Here is a 15753-nt window from a genome sequence, read left to right as displayed (position 1 = left end):
TTTGCAGCCACTGGTTTCTTAATTATGAACATTTGAAAAAAACTATTTTTTGCAGTTTGTGATGGATTACAGAACACGAAACATTTTGGTAAGAAGATGGATGTGTGCTGTTAGATGGATTACAAAGACATTTATCGCAGATGTTTATGATATCTAAGATCCCCTGATTTTTCCTCTGCCAGCTACCGGCTGACTGATATCTAGACAGACATTTTTAGCTGTCAAACTGCCTGCATCACACTTCCTTAGTTAGGTTTTGCACAAAGAATATTTTTTTTACTGTTTTTATGTATTAAATTGTCCTCTTTCTTGGATAACTTTAGATCTTTCGGCACATCCTATAAAACTTACCTACAACACTAATGTTCAGTAGATACACTGACTATTTAAGAGTGTTGAATGATTGATTGATTAATTAGTTAGCTTTTAATCTACAAGGAGACTATTTTAATACCAGAACTTGGCATCACTTCAATAGAGAAACAGATAGCAATCCAAACTTTTCCTTTCAGGCATTGCTGCTGAAATTCTTCATAGGATTAAAGTTCCATGATCGGGTTATGTAGGTGAAGGGTTTTCTGCAGTGCTTCAGTCAGGAGTTTCTCATGTCAGTCTTTCCATATGATTAGACGAATTTTGCTGGGGATTTCTTTTTCTGTCTGTACCTTAGCACTTCATAAAGGTCTCCTGTGAATGCTCTGTTCCAAAACCTTACAAATTGAATTGTATATTAATGTGAAAGCTTGAATTTTTCTTTTTCTTTCATTGATTAAAACAAACAAACAAAAAAGAAAATCTCAGCTGCTGCTCTCTTTTTTGGACCATTCTTTGTAAACCCTAGAAATTCCCAAATTCAGTGTGGAATAGTGGGCTGCTCAAATGTCCGAGCTTCTCACCCTTTGCAGGAAACTCATTTCTGCTGCTTGTATCCACAGTTTCATTCTTTCAGTCCTCATTCATTCTATGCTCATGACTATAGGTGGGGGTAGGAATGTAGATTGAATAGTAACTCAACAGGGTCGTTTTTATGCTCATCTCTCTCTTCACCACAATGTATTGGCAAGTTTCACCAATCCATCTTTCAATCTTGTCTTTTTAACTTTGTGAACAAGACCCCAAGATACTGTTATCCAGTAGGATAATATAATAATCAGATAACTTTATTTATATACAATTTTGATGGTACCATCCTCCAGATTCATTTACCGATCCCTCAGCTGAAGGACTGTCCAGAGAGCGAGCAAGGGAACGGGACCGCAGTCGGCCTCATGAGAGGAGGCACCACTCCTCAGCGGGAGAGAAGCAGCGCTACTATTCCTGTGAGCGTTACGGCAGCAGAGAGCAGAGCCACACCAAGTCAGCTGGTCCCAGCCGATCCACGTCTCCAGGAGAGGGACAGGACTCTGGTTTCCTCAGACAGGTGAGTTACCTGCCAAACTGTATGTGGCTTAGTGATTAACAGCTTGCTTGTTATGCAGTCTGTATGTATTCAAACAGTGGCCTGACTTACAGCTTAGTCAATCTACATCCACATTTGCATCAACACCCATTTAAATTGCAGTTTTGAGCTTAATCAACAATGAAAGCCTCTAGATTTGTTTAATAATTTGATGTTTAAGTTTTTCAAAAAAATCTTTTTGAGTGATCGCGCTGTATGAGGAATGATCAGTAAGTTCTGGGAAGAGTTCCATCAAAACCTGATTTGGGCAATCTCCCATTAAAGTTCATCCTCTCAGGCATGTTCAGATCTTCTCCAGAATGGCGGATATTTATAGATCTCTCCATGGAAGTCCTCTCTTCGCTGTGTTTAGAAAGAAAGAAAGTGTACTTTATTGATCCCCGTGGGGAAATTCCTCTCTGCATTTAACCCATTCACTCAGTGAAGCAGTGGGCAGCCATTGGGCGCCCGGGGAGCAGTGTGTAGGGACGGTACCTTGCTCAGGGGTACCTCAGGGTAGCTGTTCAGGGGAATCGAACCCCGACCTTCCAATCATGGGGCCACCACTCTACCTACTGAGCTATCCCTGCCCAATTTACAATTTACAGAGAGCAGACAACAACTCTCTGATCATGAAAGGTGTGTTTCCAACTATAACCAGGCACTTTTCAGCAGTATTCAGTTAAGCTGTCCACAGTATCTAAGTCCATGTCATCCGAGGAATGAGTTTGAGAGCATGTTCATACTTTTTTTTTTTTTTTTAGCCAACATTCATCAGGTTGTGCACCATCCCAAAGGAAGTCCTAAACTGTTGAGTAGAAGGCAGTTGTAATTCTTTTTAGGTTCATGAAGATGTTCCACCTTTAATCTGAGAGGCTTCAGTTTTAAAAAAGTTTTTCACCTTTATGGTGGTCCTGAGATCGCATTACAGGCATTTAGCCCCCAGTTACACCTTGGTCCACATGACCTTAATAACTCAATTGATTGCAAGGTGGGGCAGTAGTGCCTCAAAGAATTCACACCTTGGCTCATGTGACTATAATGACCAATTCCTTGGTTCATGTGACTCATATGATGACAGAATGGGTCAGTGACTCTAAGGACCACCTTCAAAGGGACAACCCCACTAGGGTTTAATATGGTAGCACTGAAAGGTCACATGGACTGCAACTTAAGAAAACACCAGCAAACAGAAAAATGCTGCAAACGCACACAAAACACAACGAAAACACAAAAAAAATGCTGCAAAAACTGAAATGTTTTGGTTTCTGTCACTTCCCCATCTGGTCCATCTCATTATTGTGTCCCCAGAAACACTTCTGGTGGGGTTTTTTTCTTAAAAGGCTATTATGCTTTTATGCAAATCAGTCCTAATTAATGGTTTCAGCTTGGACCTCCCTTGTGTCTGCAACTACAGCAACAAACCTGCTGCCTTCTCATAGTAACATTGGTCTGTATATTTGTGCCCATGTGGCTTATTGTGCTTTTAGATAACATAAAGAAGGGATGTCTTTACAGGATGTATGGACAGGTGAACAAATAACAAACATTAAAACTAAAAAAAAAGGATTAATCCTTCAAAGTCGCTGTTGTGCAACTAAATCATTCAGTCTTTCCTTTCTCAGCATGGCGGCAGTGTGGTTAAATCTGGCCACGGGACACTTCCATCTGGTTCAAGCACACCGGGTCGTGGTCGCAGGCAGCTCCCCCAGACGCCCCTCACCCCTCGTCCCGCTGTGGCCTACAAGACTACCAACCCCTCCAATCTCCCATCCAGTGCCATCATGGCTACAACAGGGCACCAGACTCGCTTCAGCCGTGGTCTTTCAGAGCATGATCGCTTACTCGGAGCCCACGAGGAGTCCCCAATACCAATTACTCGAATTGGGTCTGACCCTAATTTAAACCGGCAGCAGCAGGACTCGTCTCAGAAGGCTCTCCTTGATGAGGAGGACTTCCAGGATGCTTTAAGCAGCCAAGGAGGAGGCCGCTCTGCCAGAACTGCTGCCTCCTCTACAGCCTCCGCATCTCACCCAACTACTGCTACACCCGTCACAGCACCCACCACACAGGGCCGAGCAGTGGTCATGCCTAATGGGTACCACTTCACTCTTGGGGTCAACTCTTCGTCTGGGCCTGGGAATAGAGGAGCAGGAAGTCTCAGGGAGAGGGAGGAGGATGACTGGTGCTAACGTGGCAGAAAATTTTAGAAAGCCTGCTGTTAGCTAGAATGGGGCAGCTCATGAGTGCTGCTCAGCGCTCAGGTCAGGAGCTGGTACAACAGGAGGCCAGGCGACTGATACAGAAGAAAACACGATGAGGGAAAGTCAGTGGAAAGCGCTCTGAGAGGGGATCAGAAATAATTACAGCTTTTTAGTGTTACTGTCTTTTTAATATATCAACCACTTTCAAGAGAAAAACACTGACTTTTTCTAACCCCTTTACCTGCACTGGAATTAGCGCACACGTGGAGGCTCTCAAGTATTTTGCCTTGGCCAGTATATTCAGTGGAGAAGAAGACAAAAGCCAAAATATCCCTGTTGTTTGTGCTTTAGACTGATGCTCATCCCCGGCATTGATATGACTGCCCACACCACACTTTTTATTGCTGTATGTCTTATTTTGTTACCAAATTTCTCTCTCTTGCTTTCTCCTGGTTTGTTTCTTTATTGTATTGCAGCACATCTTTACCAGAGCAGATTAGGAAAGCTTTTTGTTTTTAATGTATGTCTTAAAATTCTGTCATAACACCCAGTAAACACAAGAGTCACACAATGACTTAAGATAAGACCAGAGTTGAGTTTTTAGAATCCCACTTTTGTAAAATCTCCCAGATGTAATTTTGTGAGAGCACATAGGGACTAGAACAACTCGTTTTTGACATTAAGTGGCTAACTACTAAGTGCCTCTTTTACCACAATGTATTAAAATGGAGCCTGACTTTGGGTCAGTGGAGGTTGGGTGTAGCTAAAAAAACGCAAAAGCAAAAACAAAAAAAACGTGGTCAGAACAAAACTTGTGTTTGAATCTGGGTTGAAAGCAAAAAATCAAAAACAAAACAAAACATTTCTTTTGTGATGAATCTTTTCGTAGGAAGATTAAAATTAGAGATCCAAAGTGTAGTGCATGCCAGGGTTGTCAAAATAGTGTCTGTACTTTTGCCTGAGGGTGTGTGGTAAGCATTTGCCTTTCTCTTTCAGATATACTGCCAGACATTTGGTAGAAAACATTCTCTGAATGAGGGGAAAAGTGCCATTTTTTTTTATGATTTTCTGAACATGAATCTCACATCCAGACAAATCTGCCTCCTCAAGCAAATCCCTTCTTGGCCATATTTGCCCAAATTTCACGGGTTTCCTATCTTCTAATCTTTCCTCAGACAAAGTTTTGCGCGAGGGTACCTGTGTGCGTATTTATAGGTACAATAAAGAGTTGTGTTGTTGCTGCTGACTGTTGACTTAAAGTAGGGCTATGCAACAAGACGACACTTCATCCGCCCTGTAGCTTTACCCTCTGGAAACTCCAGATTCAGGCTTTAGTGTGACTGTGACCAAATTTTACATTCATGTGTGAAGAGCTGTAAATTGTAAATGTATCATATGTGTACAGTTAACTGACAACACACACTAAAGGCACGAATGGTATCCAAGTGGATATAAGTGAATTCACAGGGCATTTTTGAGGTTTGCAAGTTGACTGCACGACGCCTACTCAGATAGAACCACCCAAAATATAAAACTGTGTTCTTCTCTTTCCAGACTTGGGTCAAGTTGTATTTTTAAATAATTGTAGTGGTTTTTAAACTTGCTGGGAGAGCCAGATTCTTCAGATTGTTAATGAAGTGGTTTTATGTCACTCAAAAGTGAGAGCTGAACCAGACCTGTACCAACTCCTCTGAATCTTTACCTCTTCCAACTGGGCAGGGTATAAATCCTCACAGAATAAGGCTTGCAATACTCTATTTTCTTTACAGTCAACAAATTTCAAACCAAAACTCAGTTCTTTCTGTGCTTTATTAGCCTGAAGCCCATTTATACAACTAGCAATGGCAACCTTTCTGAATAGATAACAAAATATAATTTTATAAATTTCATATCTTACATTTTGTGTTTGTAGAGTATTTTTTTCAATTATTTTTTTAAACTTAGTTACTGTAGACTTTAGAAATGTTTTTCAACTTAAAAACTACTTGGGTTGGTGCTAGTAATTTGTTGGCAAACATTTCCAGCTCTATATTGATCTTTAGAAAGTTAAAAAGTGCATATAAAATTAGTGCAAATGTAATCTTAAAACCTTCTTGAAAACTAATATTGAAAAATCTCTGTTGCAATGACTTTGGAGCTTTCTGATGAAAAGGATAACCAGCCTGACATTTCCTGTTCTGTCATCTCATTTTTATATTTCACTATAATTTTTTTGAATATTAAAACATATATAAATAATGTAAGAATATATTAAAGAATATATAAAATGCAGAATATTAATATTAAAAGAATCGGGGGGTTAACTAATAAAATGCAGCGATCTGGTAATTCTGGTTATGTGATGCTACTTCATTGTTTAAGCACACTGGGTTATGATTGCAGACATCTCTAACTGATGCCATTCTTTTACCCCTGTGGACTAAAGATGTCAATTTATCTTCCAGTATCACTTTTGCTACATTAGGGCACCGATCTGTTTTTAACTGTTCATTTTTAGAGCATGGTCACTTATTATCTAAAATTAAGGCATTAAAATTTCATCAATCAGTCCTTTAAAAGTGTTAAAAATACTAGATGTCAGAGATGTTATTTTCTGTATCGTAAGGTTAGCCAAAATGCTCATGAGTAGCTTGATCTGCTAGCTGACAATAGGATTGTGAAGTGTAAATTAAATGAAAACTGAATTTCAGCCAAAATTTTGTGGGATTAATGAAACTGGTACTACAACTGTACACAAGGCCTGGTGTATTTTGTATTTCAATATGAATTGCAGCAGTGAAAACCAACGTGAAGTCCAGTACAAGCATTTCTAACAGGCTAGCTTACATGTATTAGTTTGCTCGTGACGCTAACAACAAAAGGGTTTTTTTTATGTTCAATTAGAGCCTCAACTAAACCACATAAACTGATCCAAAAAAACACATTAATTATTTTTCTTTTTCCTAAATTTTGTTCTTGTTAAATGAATCCTATATTTTATTCTGAGTCACATTTAGCAAAGTTTTAAATCTAACTTAAGATATAGGGCCAGTGCTTTATTTTGATTTAGCTACATGCATCTTAAGCGCGTTTAAACATGAGAGGTCAATAAAGCAATATGTAATATCTAAACCATACTATATAATCCAGTTAACTTACAGTATCAAAAATATTGGTCCTTACCTACAGAATCTACACATTCATAAATATCCTAAGAAAAGTCACTGAAAACTGTTATTTTGTCACAAATTTGAGTATTAAAATTATTGGATAGTAAGAAAGTGTTTGTGGGACTTGAACTGTTGTTTAGGAAAGGAAGGAAAGTGTCACCCAGTGCAAGCGTGTGGTTCACTGATGAATTTTAAATCGTTTCTGGGCAGCAGTTTTGAATACACAGAGAATACTTAAATCCACTCTTTGTTTAGTTCTTTTATTGGCTTCCAAATAGGAATAGTGCAGAACATGGCCAGCCCTATCCTTTAAAGTACATGGCTGAAAGAGTTCTCTTTAATGACAGCCTGCTACTTAAATGTACACTGCTATACATTAGGTTGTAAAGCTTTGAAAATAGGCAAGAATTTGTTTCTTATATCAACCATGGAGGTGATGATTATAGTCCTTGTTATCTGATATCTGAAAAACCTCCTGCTTTTATTATAGTACAAAACCTCTGTGCCTATTTTGTTCTGGCAAGTTTATAAACATGCAAATTATTTGCAAATATTCTAACCCGGTCTGATTTTATCCAGATACAGTTGTAATTTTTTTCTCTTAATTGTGCAATGTACTTGATGGATCTCACGGGATTTTAGACCATAAAGGTGTGACTCTGTTCTTCATCAGGGCAACAATAGATTGCTTGTTGTCTCATTGCAAGTTGCTATATTGGGGCAGAGATTTGTGTTTATGTCAAAGACCTTATTTTCAAACCTCCAGTGAGCCCTACGTAACCAGGGTGCCAAGTTTTCCTCTTCCAGTTTTCTAAAGCTCCCCTCCCATCCCCCTCTGGACATGTCCTCTTTGCATGTTCTCAAAAGAAAATGTGCATGTGCTAAAAAAAGAAAAGAAAAAAAAGAAACAAAGATAATAATAATAATAGAAGTATTGTTTGGCTTCATTATGTCCATGATTTGTACAATTCGTTCCTTGGTTGTATTTTCTGATTATCTAAACAAACGATGTATCGGTTTCAGGTAAAGAAAAAAAAAGAAAACAAGCTTGAATAACATTTTCTCACAGAACCACCAAAGTGGAAGCAGATTAGAGGTTCTGGAGTGGCTGATCCTTCGCTGCCTGATCTGTTACTTGACTGTCCTGCAGTCATTTGGACTCTACCTATAGATTTTGTATGAATATAAGTCATTGAATAAAGAGGTATGATTATGAAATGTCGGTGTCTGAAGATTTCCTTGAAATGTCTCTTGATTGAGTTTGGTATTATTTACCATTTTATTAGAGCTAACATTTTTTTGTTAGCTTGAGACCTTCGGTGGTTTCTACAAGGAAAAGGAAGGTAAGCATTCAGTAGACATTAATTAAATAGGAATTTTAACAAATCCCGGCTTCTCAAGTTTTAAACACACTAAAACTGGTGCTGTGCTACCTGGTATCTGGAGATTAGGATGCCAACCACATGAGTACAGATGTAATCAGCCGTTGTTTGAACCAGACATCACAAGCATATTGGGTGATTGACAAGCTGTTACATGCATAACATGTTATATGTGTCTTTCTGTACAAGGAACCATCATTTATAAATAAACATGTATTCAGTATGATGATAAAGTCATCATGAACGTAACGAGCAAGAAAGCCAAATTCCATTCACCCAAAGTCTTCCATATAACCAGAAGTCTTTTTATTAAGCACATGAGTTGCTTCATGCTGGCTATAAAAAAAGGATACAGGTGTGAGGCATTACATCTCTCTTTTATATAGAGTCTTTGATGAGGTACAGAAAAAACACAAGGACCTGGAAGATTAACGTAGGTGTTATGTTGTGAAAGACTTGTTCTAAACCAAAACAAGTAGTTATGATGGTGAGAGACATGGAAGCAGTAGATGAAAAGGCAGTAAGCAAAATTTAAAGCAAAACAAGTGGACCAGAGGTCAGAGGACTTGACTTCCTGTCTACTTATCAGAAATCAAGTGTGTTTTTGACTCCTCCATCCCCGCCTCTTATTCAAACGTTTCAATTACTTGATATAAAAAACACTGCTACACTGTGCACTTGCCATGCTGGAGGATATATTTTATTAAAATTTCATAGTTTTTAAGAAACCCATATTGGTCTCAAGTAGCTTTGGAATCTGCACATTTGACGAGTGTTTAATCTCCCTAACCCATGTCCAGCCAGTCTCCTACTTTACCAAGTAGGCGTTCTTCCTACCTTTACCCTTTTACCTTTGCCTATACTGCTTCCTGTTTTTGGTTCCTGGATTGTGAGCTTGGTACTGTAGCCTGTGTTTGCACCTCACAATGTTGTATGTTTGGAGTGGAATTACAAAAGTTCTAACCATCTCTTGGGAGGTGGAGAGAGGGAAACGAGTCAATTTTTCAAAACAAACAAATTAAAAGTAAGTTGAAGACAGGCTCGAAAACAAAAATGGGCGGAGGCCCTGCAGGGATTTAATTGGTCAACAGGAGAGGGGCGGGGCTTCTCTTTGCTCGTTTGGCTCTGCAGTGATGTGATACAGCTGCAGGAGGAGAGAAGCTGCTGCTGGCTGAGAAGGAGGATGAGGAGAGGTGAAGAGGATGAAGAGTTAGTTACTCTGCACTTCGCTCCTATTAAAACTGCAGAATTATAGAAAAAGTACGATTCAGCAATGTTCCCCACTTTGACTGCTCTTTAACCGGATCAGTTCAGACTTTCAGTACTTTTCTAGTTTGCATATGTTTCATTTCTGAAGCATAAAGGCGGCCACACCGGGAAGATGTTGCTCTGTTTGTTAAAATGGACAGTTTGCGTTCTCGGGCTCCTCACGACGAGCAACGCCTCACCTGACGACGCATCGGTCGACTTCGGGGGAGAATCCGGTTCCGGGATGCTGCAAACAGGTAAGATTGGTGCAAACACCTGTGGAGCCTCTCTGCTTTTGAAATAAATATAACCTCACTGATAAGATCAGGGTTACTCTTGCAGCAGTGGAAACTTTTACAAGGAGATGCGTTGAGTCTGTGGTTCTCAGTCATTTCTGGCATGTCACAATTATTAAGACAAAATATGTTCATGCCCCACACCTCATTTTTTTAAAGATGATTAACAGCAAAACTTTGAATTTAGCCTATCAGAAACTCTTTCTTTGGCTTCACTTCATAGTTTCCACCGTCTTCCTCAGCACACCTGCACTGGCTCAGCGCTCCACGTCTGAGACCAATTGGGTTACCTAAAGAAGTTTTATAGCCACATTCTTCACATTTGCACCCCTCCACCCAGCTTTGCTTTAAAGTCCCAATCTGCCTGCAACATGGCATCGCTGACATTTAAAATGAAATTAGCACAGTTTTCAACACTTTAAGTCCCATAAAATGCATTTCTCTCCTAAGTTCTGCCATATTAAACAAAGTCATCTACTATGTGCCATAAAATATAAAATCATTGTAGTTTTCTTGGAAATCCAGGAAATGTGCTTTTTCTGTATTCTTCACCCTTTACTGCAAAAGTGTTATTTTCCTTTTTTATGCCACATTTGCTGATGCATCCCCCTTAAAGGCGCTTATAACCCAGCAGGACAACAGCAGGATGAACTATTAGTCAGCTACACAGCATGACATCATTTTTTTCAGAGCAATTTGGATCCAGATAAAAATATTTCACTTCTCATCAGCAGCTCCTCCGACACTCAACAACTGCAGTCGCTCCAGCTCTGATGTTTTTCCTCTAATCACTTTTTGGCGTGAGAGCAAACTTAAAGCGTTTGTAGACTGAGGGAATAATTTTGTTTTTGCATGCTGTGAATAGTCAGACCACAATGAACTAATCAGGCTGTGACTATATTTCTTTATTTACTTTTTGAGCACAGACCACTTATTTTTATGGCGTATTTTAAAGATTCTGACAGCTTCACAAGAAGAAAATACTAATTAAAAAGCTTTTTAGAGCACATTTGTTATTCAAATTAAAACCTGCTGATAACTATTTCACATCAGCAAATTGGAAGCCCTTAAACCAAAGTCTCTCGTATTCCTAATTTTAAAAGTTGCACCAAAAAAAAAGGCCTTTTAAATATAGATTCTTGCTGCCAGAGTGCCATTGTTGCGCTCATCTTTAATTAGATTTATTATCAATTTATCTAAGACAAGACAAAATCTAAGACACAAATGCTTTTATCTCTGAATTAGACAAGGCAGAATCACAAATTTTTAGATAATATAGATGAAAAGAAGAGTTGCCGGAGACATCATTCACAAAAAAATGCCTTTAGTTTGTAATGAATACATGTGGAAACTGAAACCAGAAGTCACCACAGTTTATTAAATCCCATGGAATGTGTTTAAGGTGCCAAACAGTCTTAGTTAATCAAAGCATCACTTTCCAGAGCCAGCCCTGTTGTCTCATCAGAGCCTTCACTTGTCTGGAGCTTCTTTGTTGATGCAGTGACAGTGTTGTACGTGCTGCAGGATTACATTGAGTTTTTGAGCCCTTTAATCCACCCCAGAGCTGTGGAAATGAATCTTAGATTGGACTTCCTCCAGTCACATGATTATGTCATGACTGGAGTACCTCTCCATCACACTGTGTTTACTCTCCCATTTGAGTTTTATTAAATTTTTTTATTGCGTTCATCTGTATTAGAGCCACACAGAAACATCTGAGAACTGTTTAATGTTTTCATGGAGTATTTTCATAGAATTACTGTAGATGTAGTGTAAAAGCTTTGTCCATGGCAGGTGTCATTAAACACACTAAGGAAATACAGTATACAGTATTTCCTCTGTTATTTTTGGGTTTCTTTACTTAAAGCTTGCCAGGCTCCACATGTAACTGAGATCATTTGGGAATTTCTGAACTCTGCTGATACAATGACTCAAGACTTGACAATGAGACAGGGCGTACCACAAGAATAGAACAGAAATTTTGAGCCAAACCAATTTGCAGTTAACAAAAACAAAGTGGTGTCATTAAGTGGTTTTATTCAGCTTTGCTAAATTTGCCATTAGATCTCTGCAAAAACATCAAAAAGACATGCATGATACCCCAAACTGACCATCTGCACCTTCACTTATTGGTTTATTAGTTATGAACCTTTGTTATGCAAGAATTGGTTACATGCCATGAATTTTATTCCAAAGAAATTCTGTCTGACACTGACACTAACTGTGTAAAAGGGACGCTTTTTTATTTTACTCAGGGATCCTACCTGAGTAAAATAACCAACTAAACTTTTCAAAAGCACTGATTTAAAAATAGTTACAATGTTTGAAGAAACATTAACCAGCTTATTCCCAGTGTTCCGTTTCAATCCTGGCTTCTTGCTCAAAGACGTTGGCTTGCTTTATTAGTTGCAGTTTGAGGGAAAGAAAAGAAGAAAGAGGTCAGCAGTCATTCATCTTTATATCTGTACCCCTTATGACTGCCATAAATCACCTGTACTATGAGTGGAGCATTCCTTTTTCACATTTTAGACATTTGTTTTATCTGTTCTCATTGTCACTGGCGCTGTGTTTGGGCTTTGAAGGCACGGCATTGTCTTTAAGTGCTGAGTCTGCACCTGTCAGACTGGTGGAGAAGGAAAAAAGCTGTAATCAGTGCTTATGAAGCCGCTTTACTTTTGAACCAAAGCTGCTTTTCATGGTTTGGGTTGGGCCCATTTGTTCCAAATTTGGCGTGGAACGATTTGTCTCCTTGATGCACTTCCCTGCATCCTACTCGCAGCTCTATGACTGCTTGAATGTAAGCATTTCTGTCATTCCCAATCCATTCAGTTATGACTTTCAGTCATCCATATCCAGCTGTGATACTCCAACATGTCTTGAATAGCTAGTGTAACCTCTGACCCTGTGAGATGGGTATCACTGGAACATAGTATGCAGAACAGCTGCTGGGAAAAGTTTTGAGATGCCCATGTGTCTGAGTGTCTCCATACATCTCACCATCACTCATCCACTTTCCTCAGAAGTTGAATTTGCTGACTAACCATCTTGACCTTCTGTGACAGTGGAGCAAAGTTGTAAGCTTTTTTTTTTTTTTAAGTTTTCAATCATATATACTGTAGATAACCTAAATCTGAACCAGATTTAACAACTTCAAAAACTTTTTGCTCTGAGAGCACTCTAAGGATATAGCGTAAGGATATCTTTCCATGCTGCGCTTTGAAATACAGCGGAAGATATTGGCAGAATGACCTCACCATGAAATTGCAATGAACTGACTGCAGATGTGATGATTTCTCTGGTAGCTGATGGGCAGAAAATATGTCACTAGAAATTTGTTGAATGTTTCTTCTACTTTCGGTTCAATGAATGCACACCGCGTTTCTATATAGAAATACTGAAAATGGAATTTTTTTTTTTTTAGATTTCATATAGTCCATGCTTACACCTGCTCAGTTGCTATTTTGAGTACATGAATGTCTTTATACCATGGAGAATATAAAAGATGGATGTAGCCATGTTGATGCCAAACAATGGATGGAAAAGTCTTGTAATCAAGGCCTTGAACCAAGCCAACCAGCTATGATATGAATCATAAACATGAAGAGGTTTAATTTCTGTTAAAAAAAAAAAATGAAAACAAACAAAAAAATGTGCTCACTAACTGACCTGACATTCATGTTTTTACATTTTTTTCCCTCTACTATAGAATTATTGTCACTGAGAGTGATTTTCAGTACGTTCTGCAACACTTATGTCACTTTGCAGAGCCCTAAAGCCAAACCAGATCAAAAGCACAGCACCAGCTATGTCACAGAGATACTCATGCGCTTCCCAGCAGGTTGAGCTCATGATGTCACCGACAGTATTATGCCGGATCCATAACCAGGCATCTGCATCCAATGAAACATAATCGTGGGCCTTAGTGGCTGGCAAGCCCTGATCTGGAGCCCATTAGGCAGCTTTTAACCAGACGGAGGCCCACGCACACTGTAGCATGTGTGCTGCTATTCCCTGTTGTATGCATAGACTGGGTCATCGGTCTGGTTCTGGGTGTGGAGCAGACCACAGCTTGTGGTTAGATTTGTTTAAAAAAAATGCGGGTGGAGATGGCTAGGTGCAAACCATATGTTGGACCAGAACAACTTTCCATCTGCAATCTCTTCTCAAGCCGACTGGAACCAGATGGAAGATAGAGTGGGTTGATAGTGTACAGACAAAGTTCCTCAGATGTTTGATATTACACACAAGTGAAAAAAATAACTTTTCATTCTTATTTTTTGACAATTTACAACATTACTGCAGCAAAGGCTTTGTGGTATCATTTCCCAGTTTGTACCCCACTGTCGGGCCACATCGGTGAGACCAACAATTACAGTCCGTAAGACACAAAGACACAGGACAGTTTAACAATGCAGTTGTTTCTGTTTGTGGTTCCACTTGTTTAACACGCATATTTGTGTCCACTCACTACGTAGGAATTAGTTGCAAATGTTGAACACCTGCCTTGCGGTGACTATAAGAGCACGTTGCACCTGGTATTACAAGTGGTACTGTTTTATTTGTGGTGTGCCAGTTTACATTCCTTAAGTTGATTAACTATGTTTAGTGGTTTGATTTAAAACTGTTTTCCATTAAAGTACCACAAAGGAGCAGTATAGGCACATATTGAAATTCATTTCATTTTTACCAATGTACTGGCCATGCTCCAAATAGTGCTGTAGTACACCGGTTAAACTGTGACACTTCTATGAAGAATGAAAAATGATTTTTTCATGAAAACACAGCCTGTATATAAAAGATGGATACTGCCACAAAGACTTCTAAAATAAGGTTATGAAGCCTTAAGTAAACGCTTGGCCATCGGAATACTGGTGTTTTGAAACCACACCTGATGAATGACGAGTGAAACTGACAAACTGAGGGACTTTTTGTAAACTATATAAAAGGAATTAAATGAAAAATGAGCATTATATTGCATTTAGTTTGACTGAGGTTCCAGACTAAGAGAGAAACAGGAGCTTTTTCTCACACTTCTATACTATTTGATGTCTTTTTGCAACACCCTGCTGTCCATGAAAAAAATGCAAATAAGGTGATTCAACAATGTCCATCATTAATATACAGTTTGTTTTCAAGTGAAACAGGATATGAATAGATAGTTGGAGATAAAATATTTAAACTAAAGGTAGCCACCTTTATGCTTTCTCTATTCTTTAAAGGAGTTTTGCTGAGATGATCCTGTAGGAATCTTCAACTCCTGTTAGTTTTATTGAGCATCTTATTTTTTGTACTGCATCTTTACTGCCTTCACTGCTCTTATAGCATTATAAAACCCCACTATGCACTATGTTCTTAGCATCCAACAAAAGACAGACACAGTTGCAACCAGCATGTGAATATAGCAGTGAAGACCAGGACTGCAACTGTTCACCAGTAACTTTGTTAAGTTGGTTAATTGTGCAAGTCAGTGTAGTTCTCACTTTGTTTCTGCTGCCCCCTAGTGGTCAAAACGATTACTAATTTATATTTGTGTCTCATAGCACATCTTGACTTTATTTGGCAACGATTTGCCCCATGGGACACATTTAAACTATCATATAATTGCAATTCATCATTAAAAAAAGTCGAGGTGCAGCCAGGAGGCCGGTTTTAACTGCTGCAGGTGGGACATGTGTAACTGCCTTAATATGCTTGTGTTCTGCAAAATAGATGCCAGGTGATGCAATGTTGTCTCATACCAGTAAGACATACTTAATCTCTGTTCTTGCTGCACACGCTATTTTTTTTTTTTTTTTTTTTTTTTTTTTTTGTGTCATAGTCTTTGTTTTTGGTTTTTTAGCCACATGTTAAAAAAATCCACATTCAGATAAGAGGATACAGTGTTAAGTTGTCAGCTAAAACTAGATTAGTCAGCAAGGTGCAGGGTACACAAGCCCGCTAATTAGTTACCAACACTTTAAAAATCTAGAATTTGACTCGCTAAAACTGGAGCACAGACAGTCCTTTAGTTCAATTAACTACATATTTACTTGAGTG

General features: G+C 38.8%; 2 protein-coding genes across 6 annotated transcripts in view; both read left to right on the top strand.

Annotated features, from left to right (window-relative positions):
* cacna1bb (calcium channel, voltage-dependent, N type, alpha 1B subunit, b) overlaps window positions 1-7987 on the top strand; it is a 228589-nt gene extending 220602 nt beyond the window's left edge. For all 4 annotated transcript variants that reach the window (XM_080876258.1, XM_080876257.1, XM_080876256.1 and 1 more), the window contains exons 48-49: window positions 1197-1420; window positions 3064-7987. In XM_080876258.1, coding sequence (XP_080732384.1) covers window positions 1197-1420; window positions 3064-3630 — 791 coding nt within the window. In that variant the 3' untranslated portion in view covers window positions 3631-7987. The remainder of the gene's footprint in view (window positions 1-1196; window positions 1421-3063) is intronic.
* Window positions 7988-9352: 1365 nt separating this feature from the next.
* LOC308383877 (uncharacterized protein) overlaps window positions 9353-15753 on the top strand; it is a 119483-nt gene continuing 113082 nt past the window's right edge. For both annotated transcript variants that reach the window (XM_080862060.1, XM_080862059.1), the window contains exon 1: window positions 9353-9678. In XM_080862060.1, coding sequence (XP_080718186.1) covers window positions 9555-9678 — 124 coding nt within the window. In that variant the 5' untranslated portion in view covers window positions 9353-9554. The remainder of the gene's footprint in view (window positions 9679-15753) is intronic.

The sequence above is a fragment of the Rhamphochromis sp. 'chilingali' genome, assembly GCF_963969265.1.
Source record: "Rhamphochromis sp. 'chilingali' genome assembly, chromosome: 2".
NCBI classification, from domain to species: domain Eukaryota; kingdom Metazoa; phylum Chordata; class Actinopteri; order Cichliformes; family Cichlidae; genus Rhamphochromis; species Rhamphochromis sp. 'chilingali'.
Note: the sequence above shows the minus strand (reverse complement) of the source record. Positions and strands in the feature narration are given on the sequence as shown.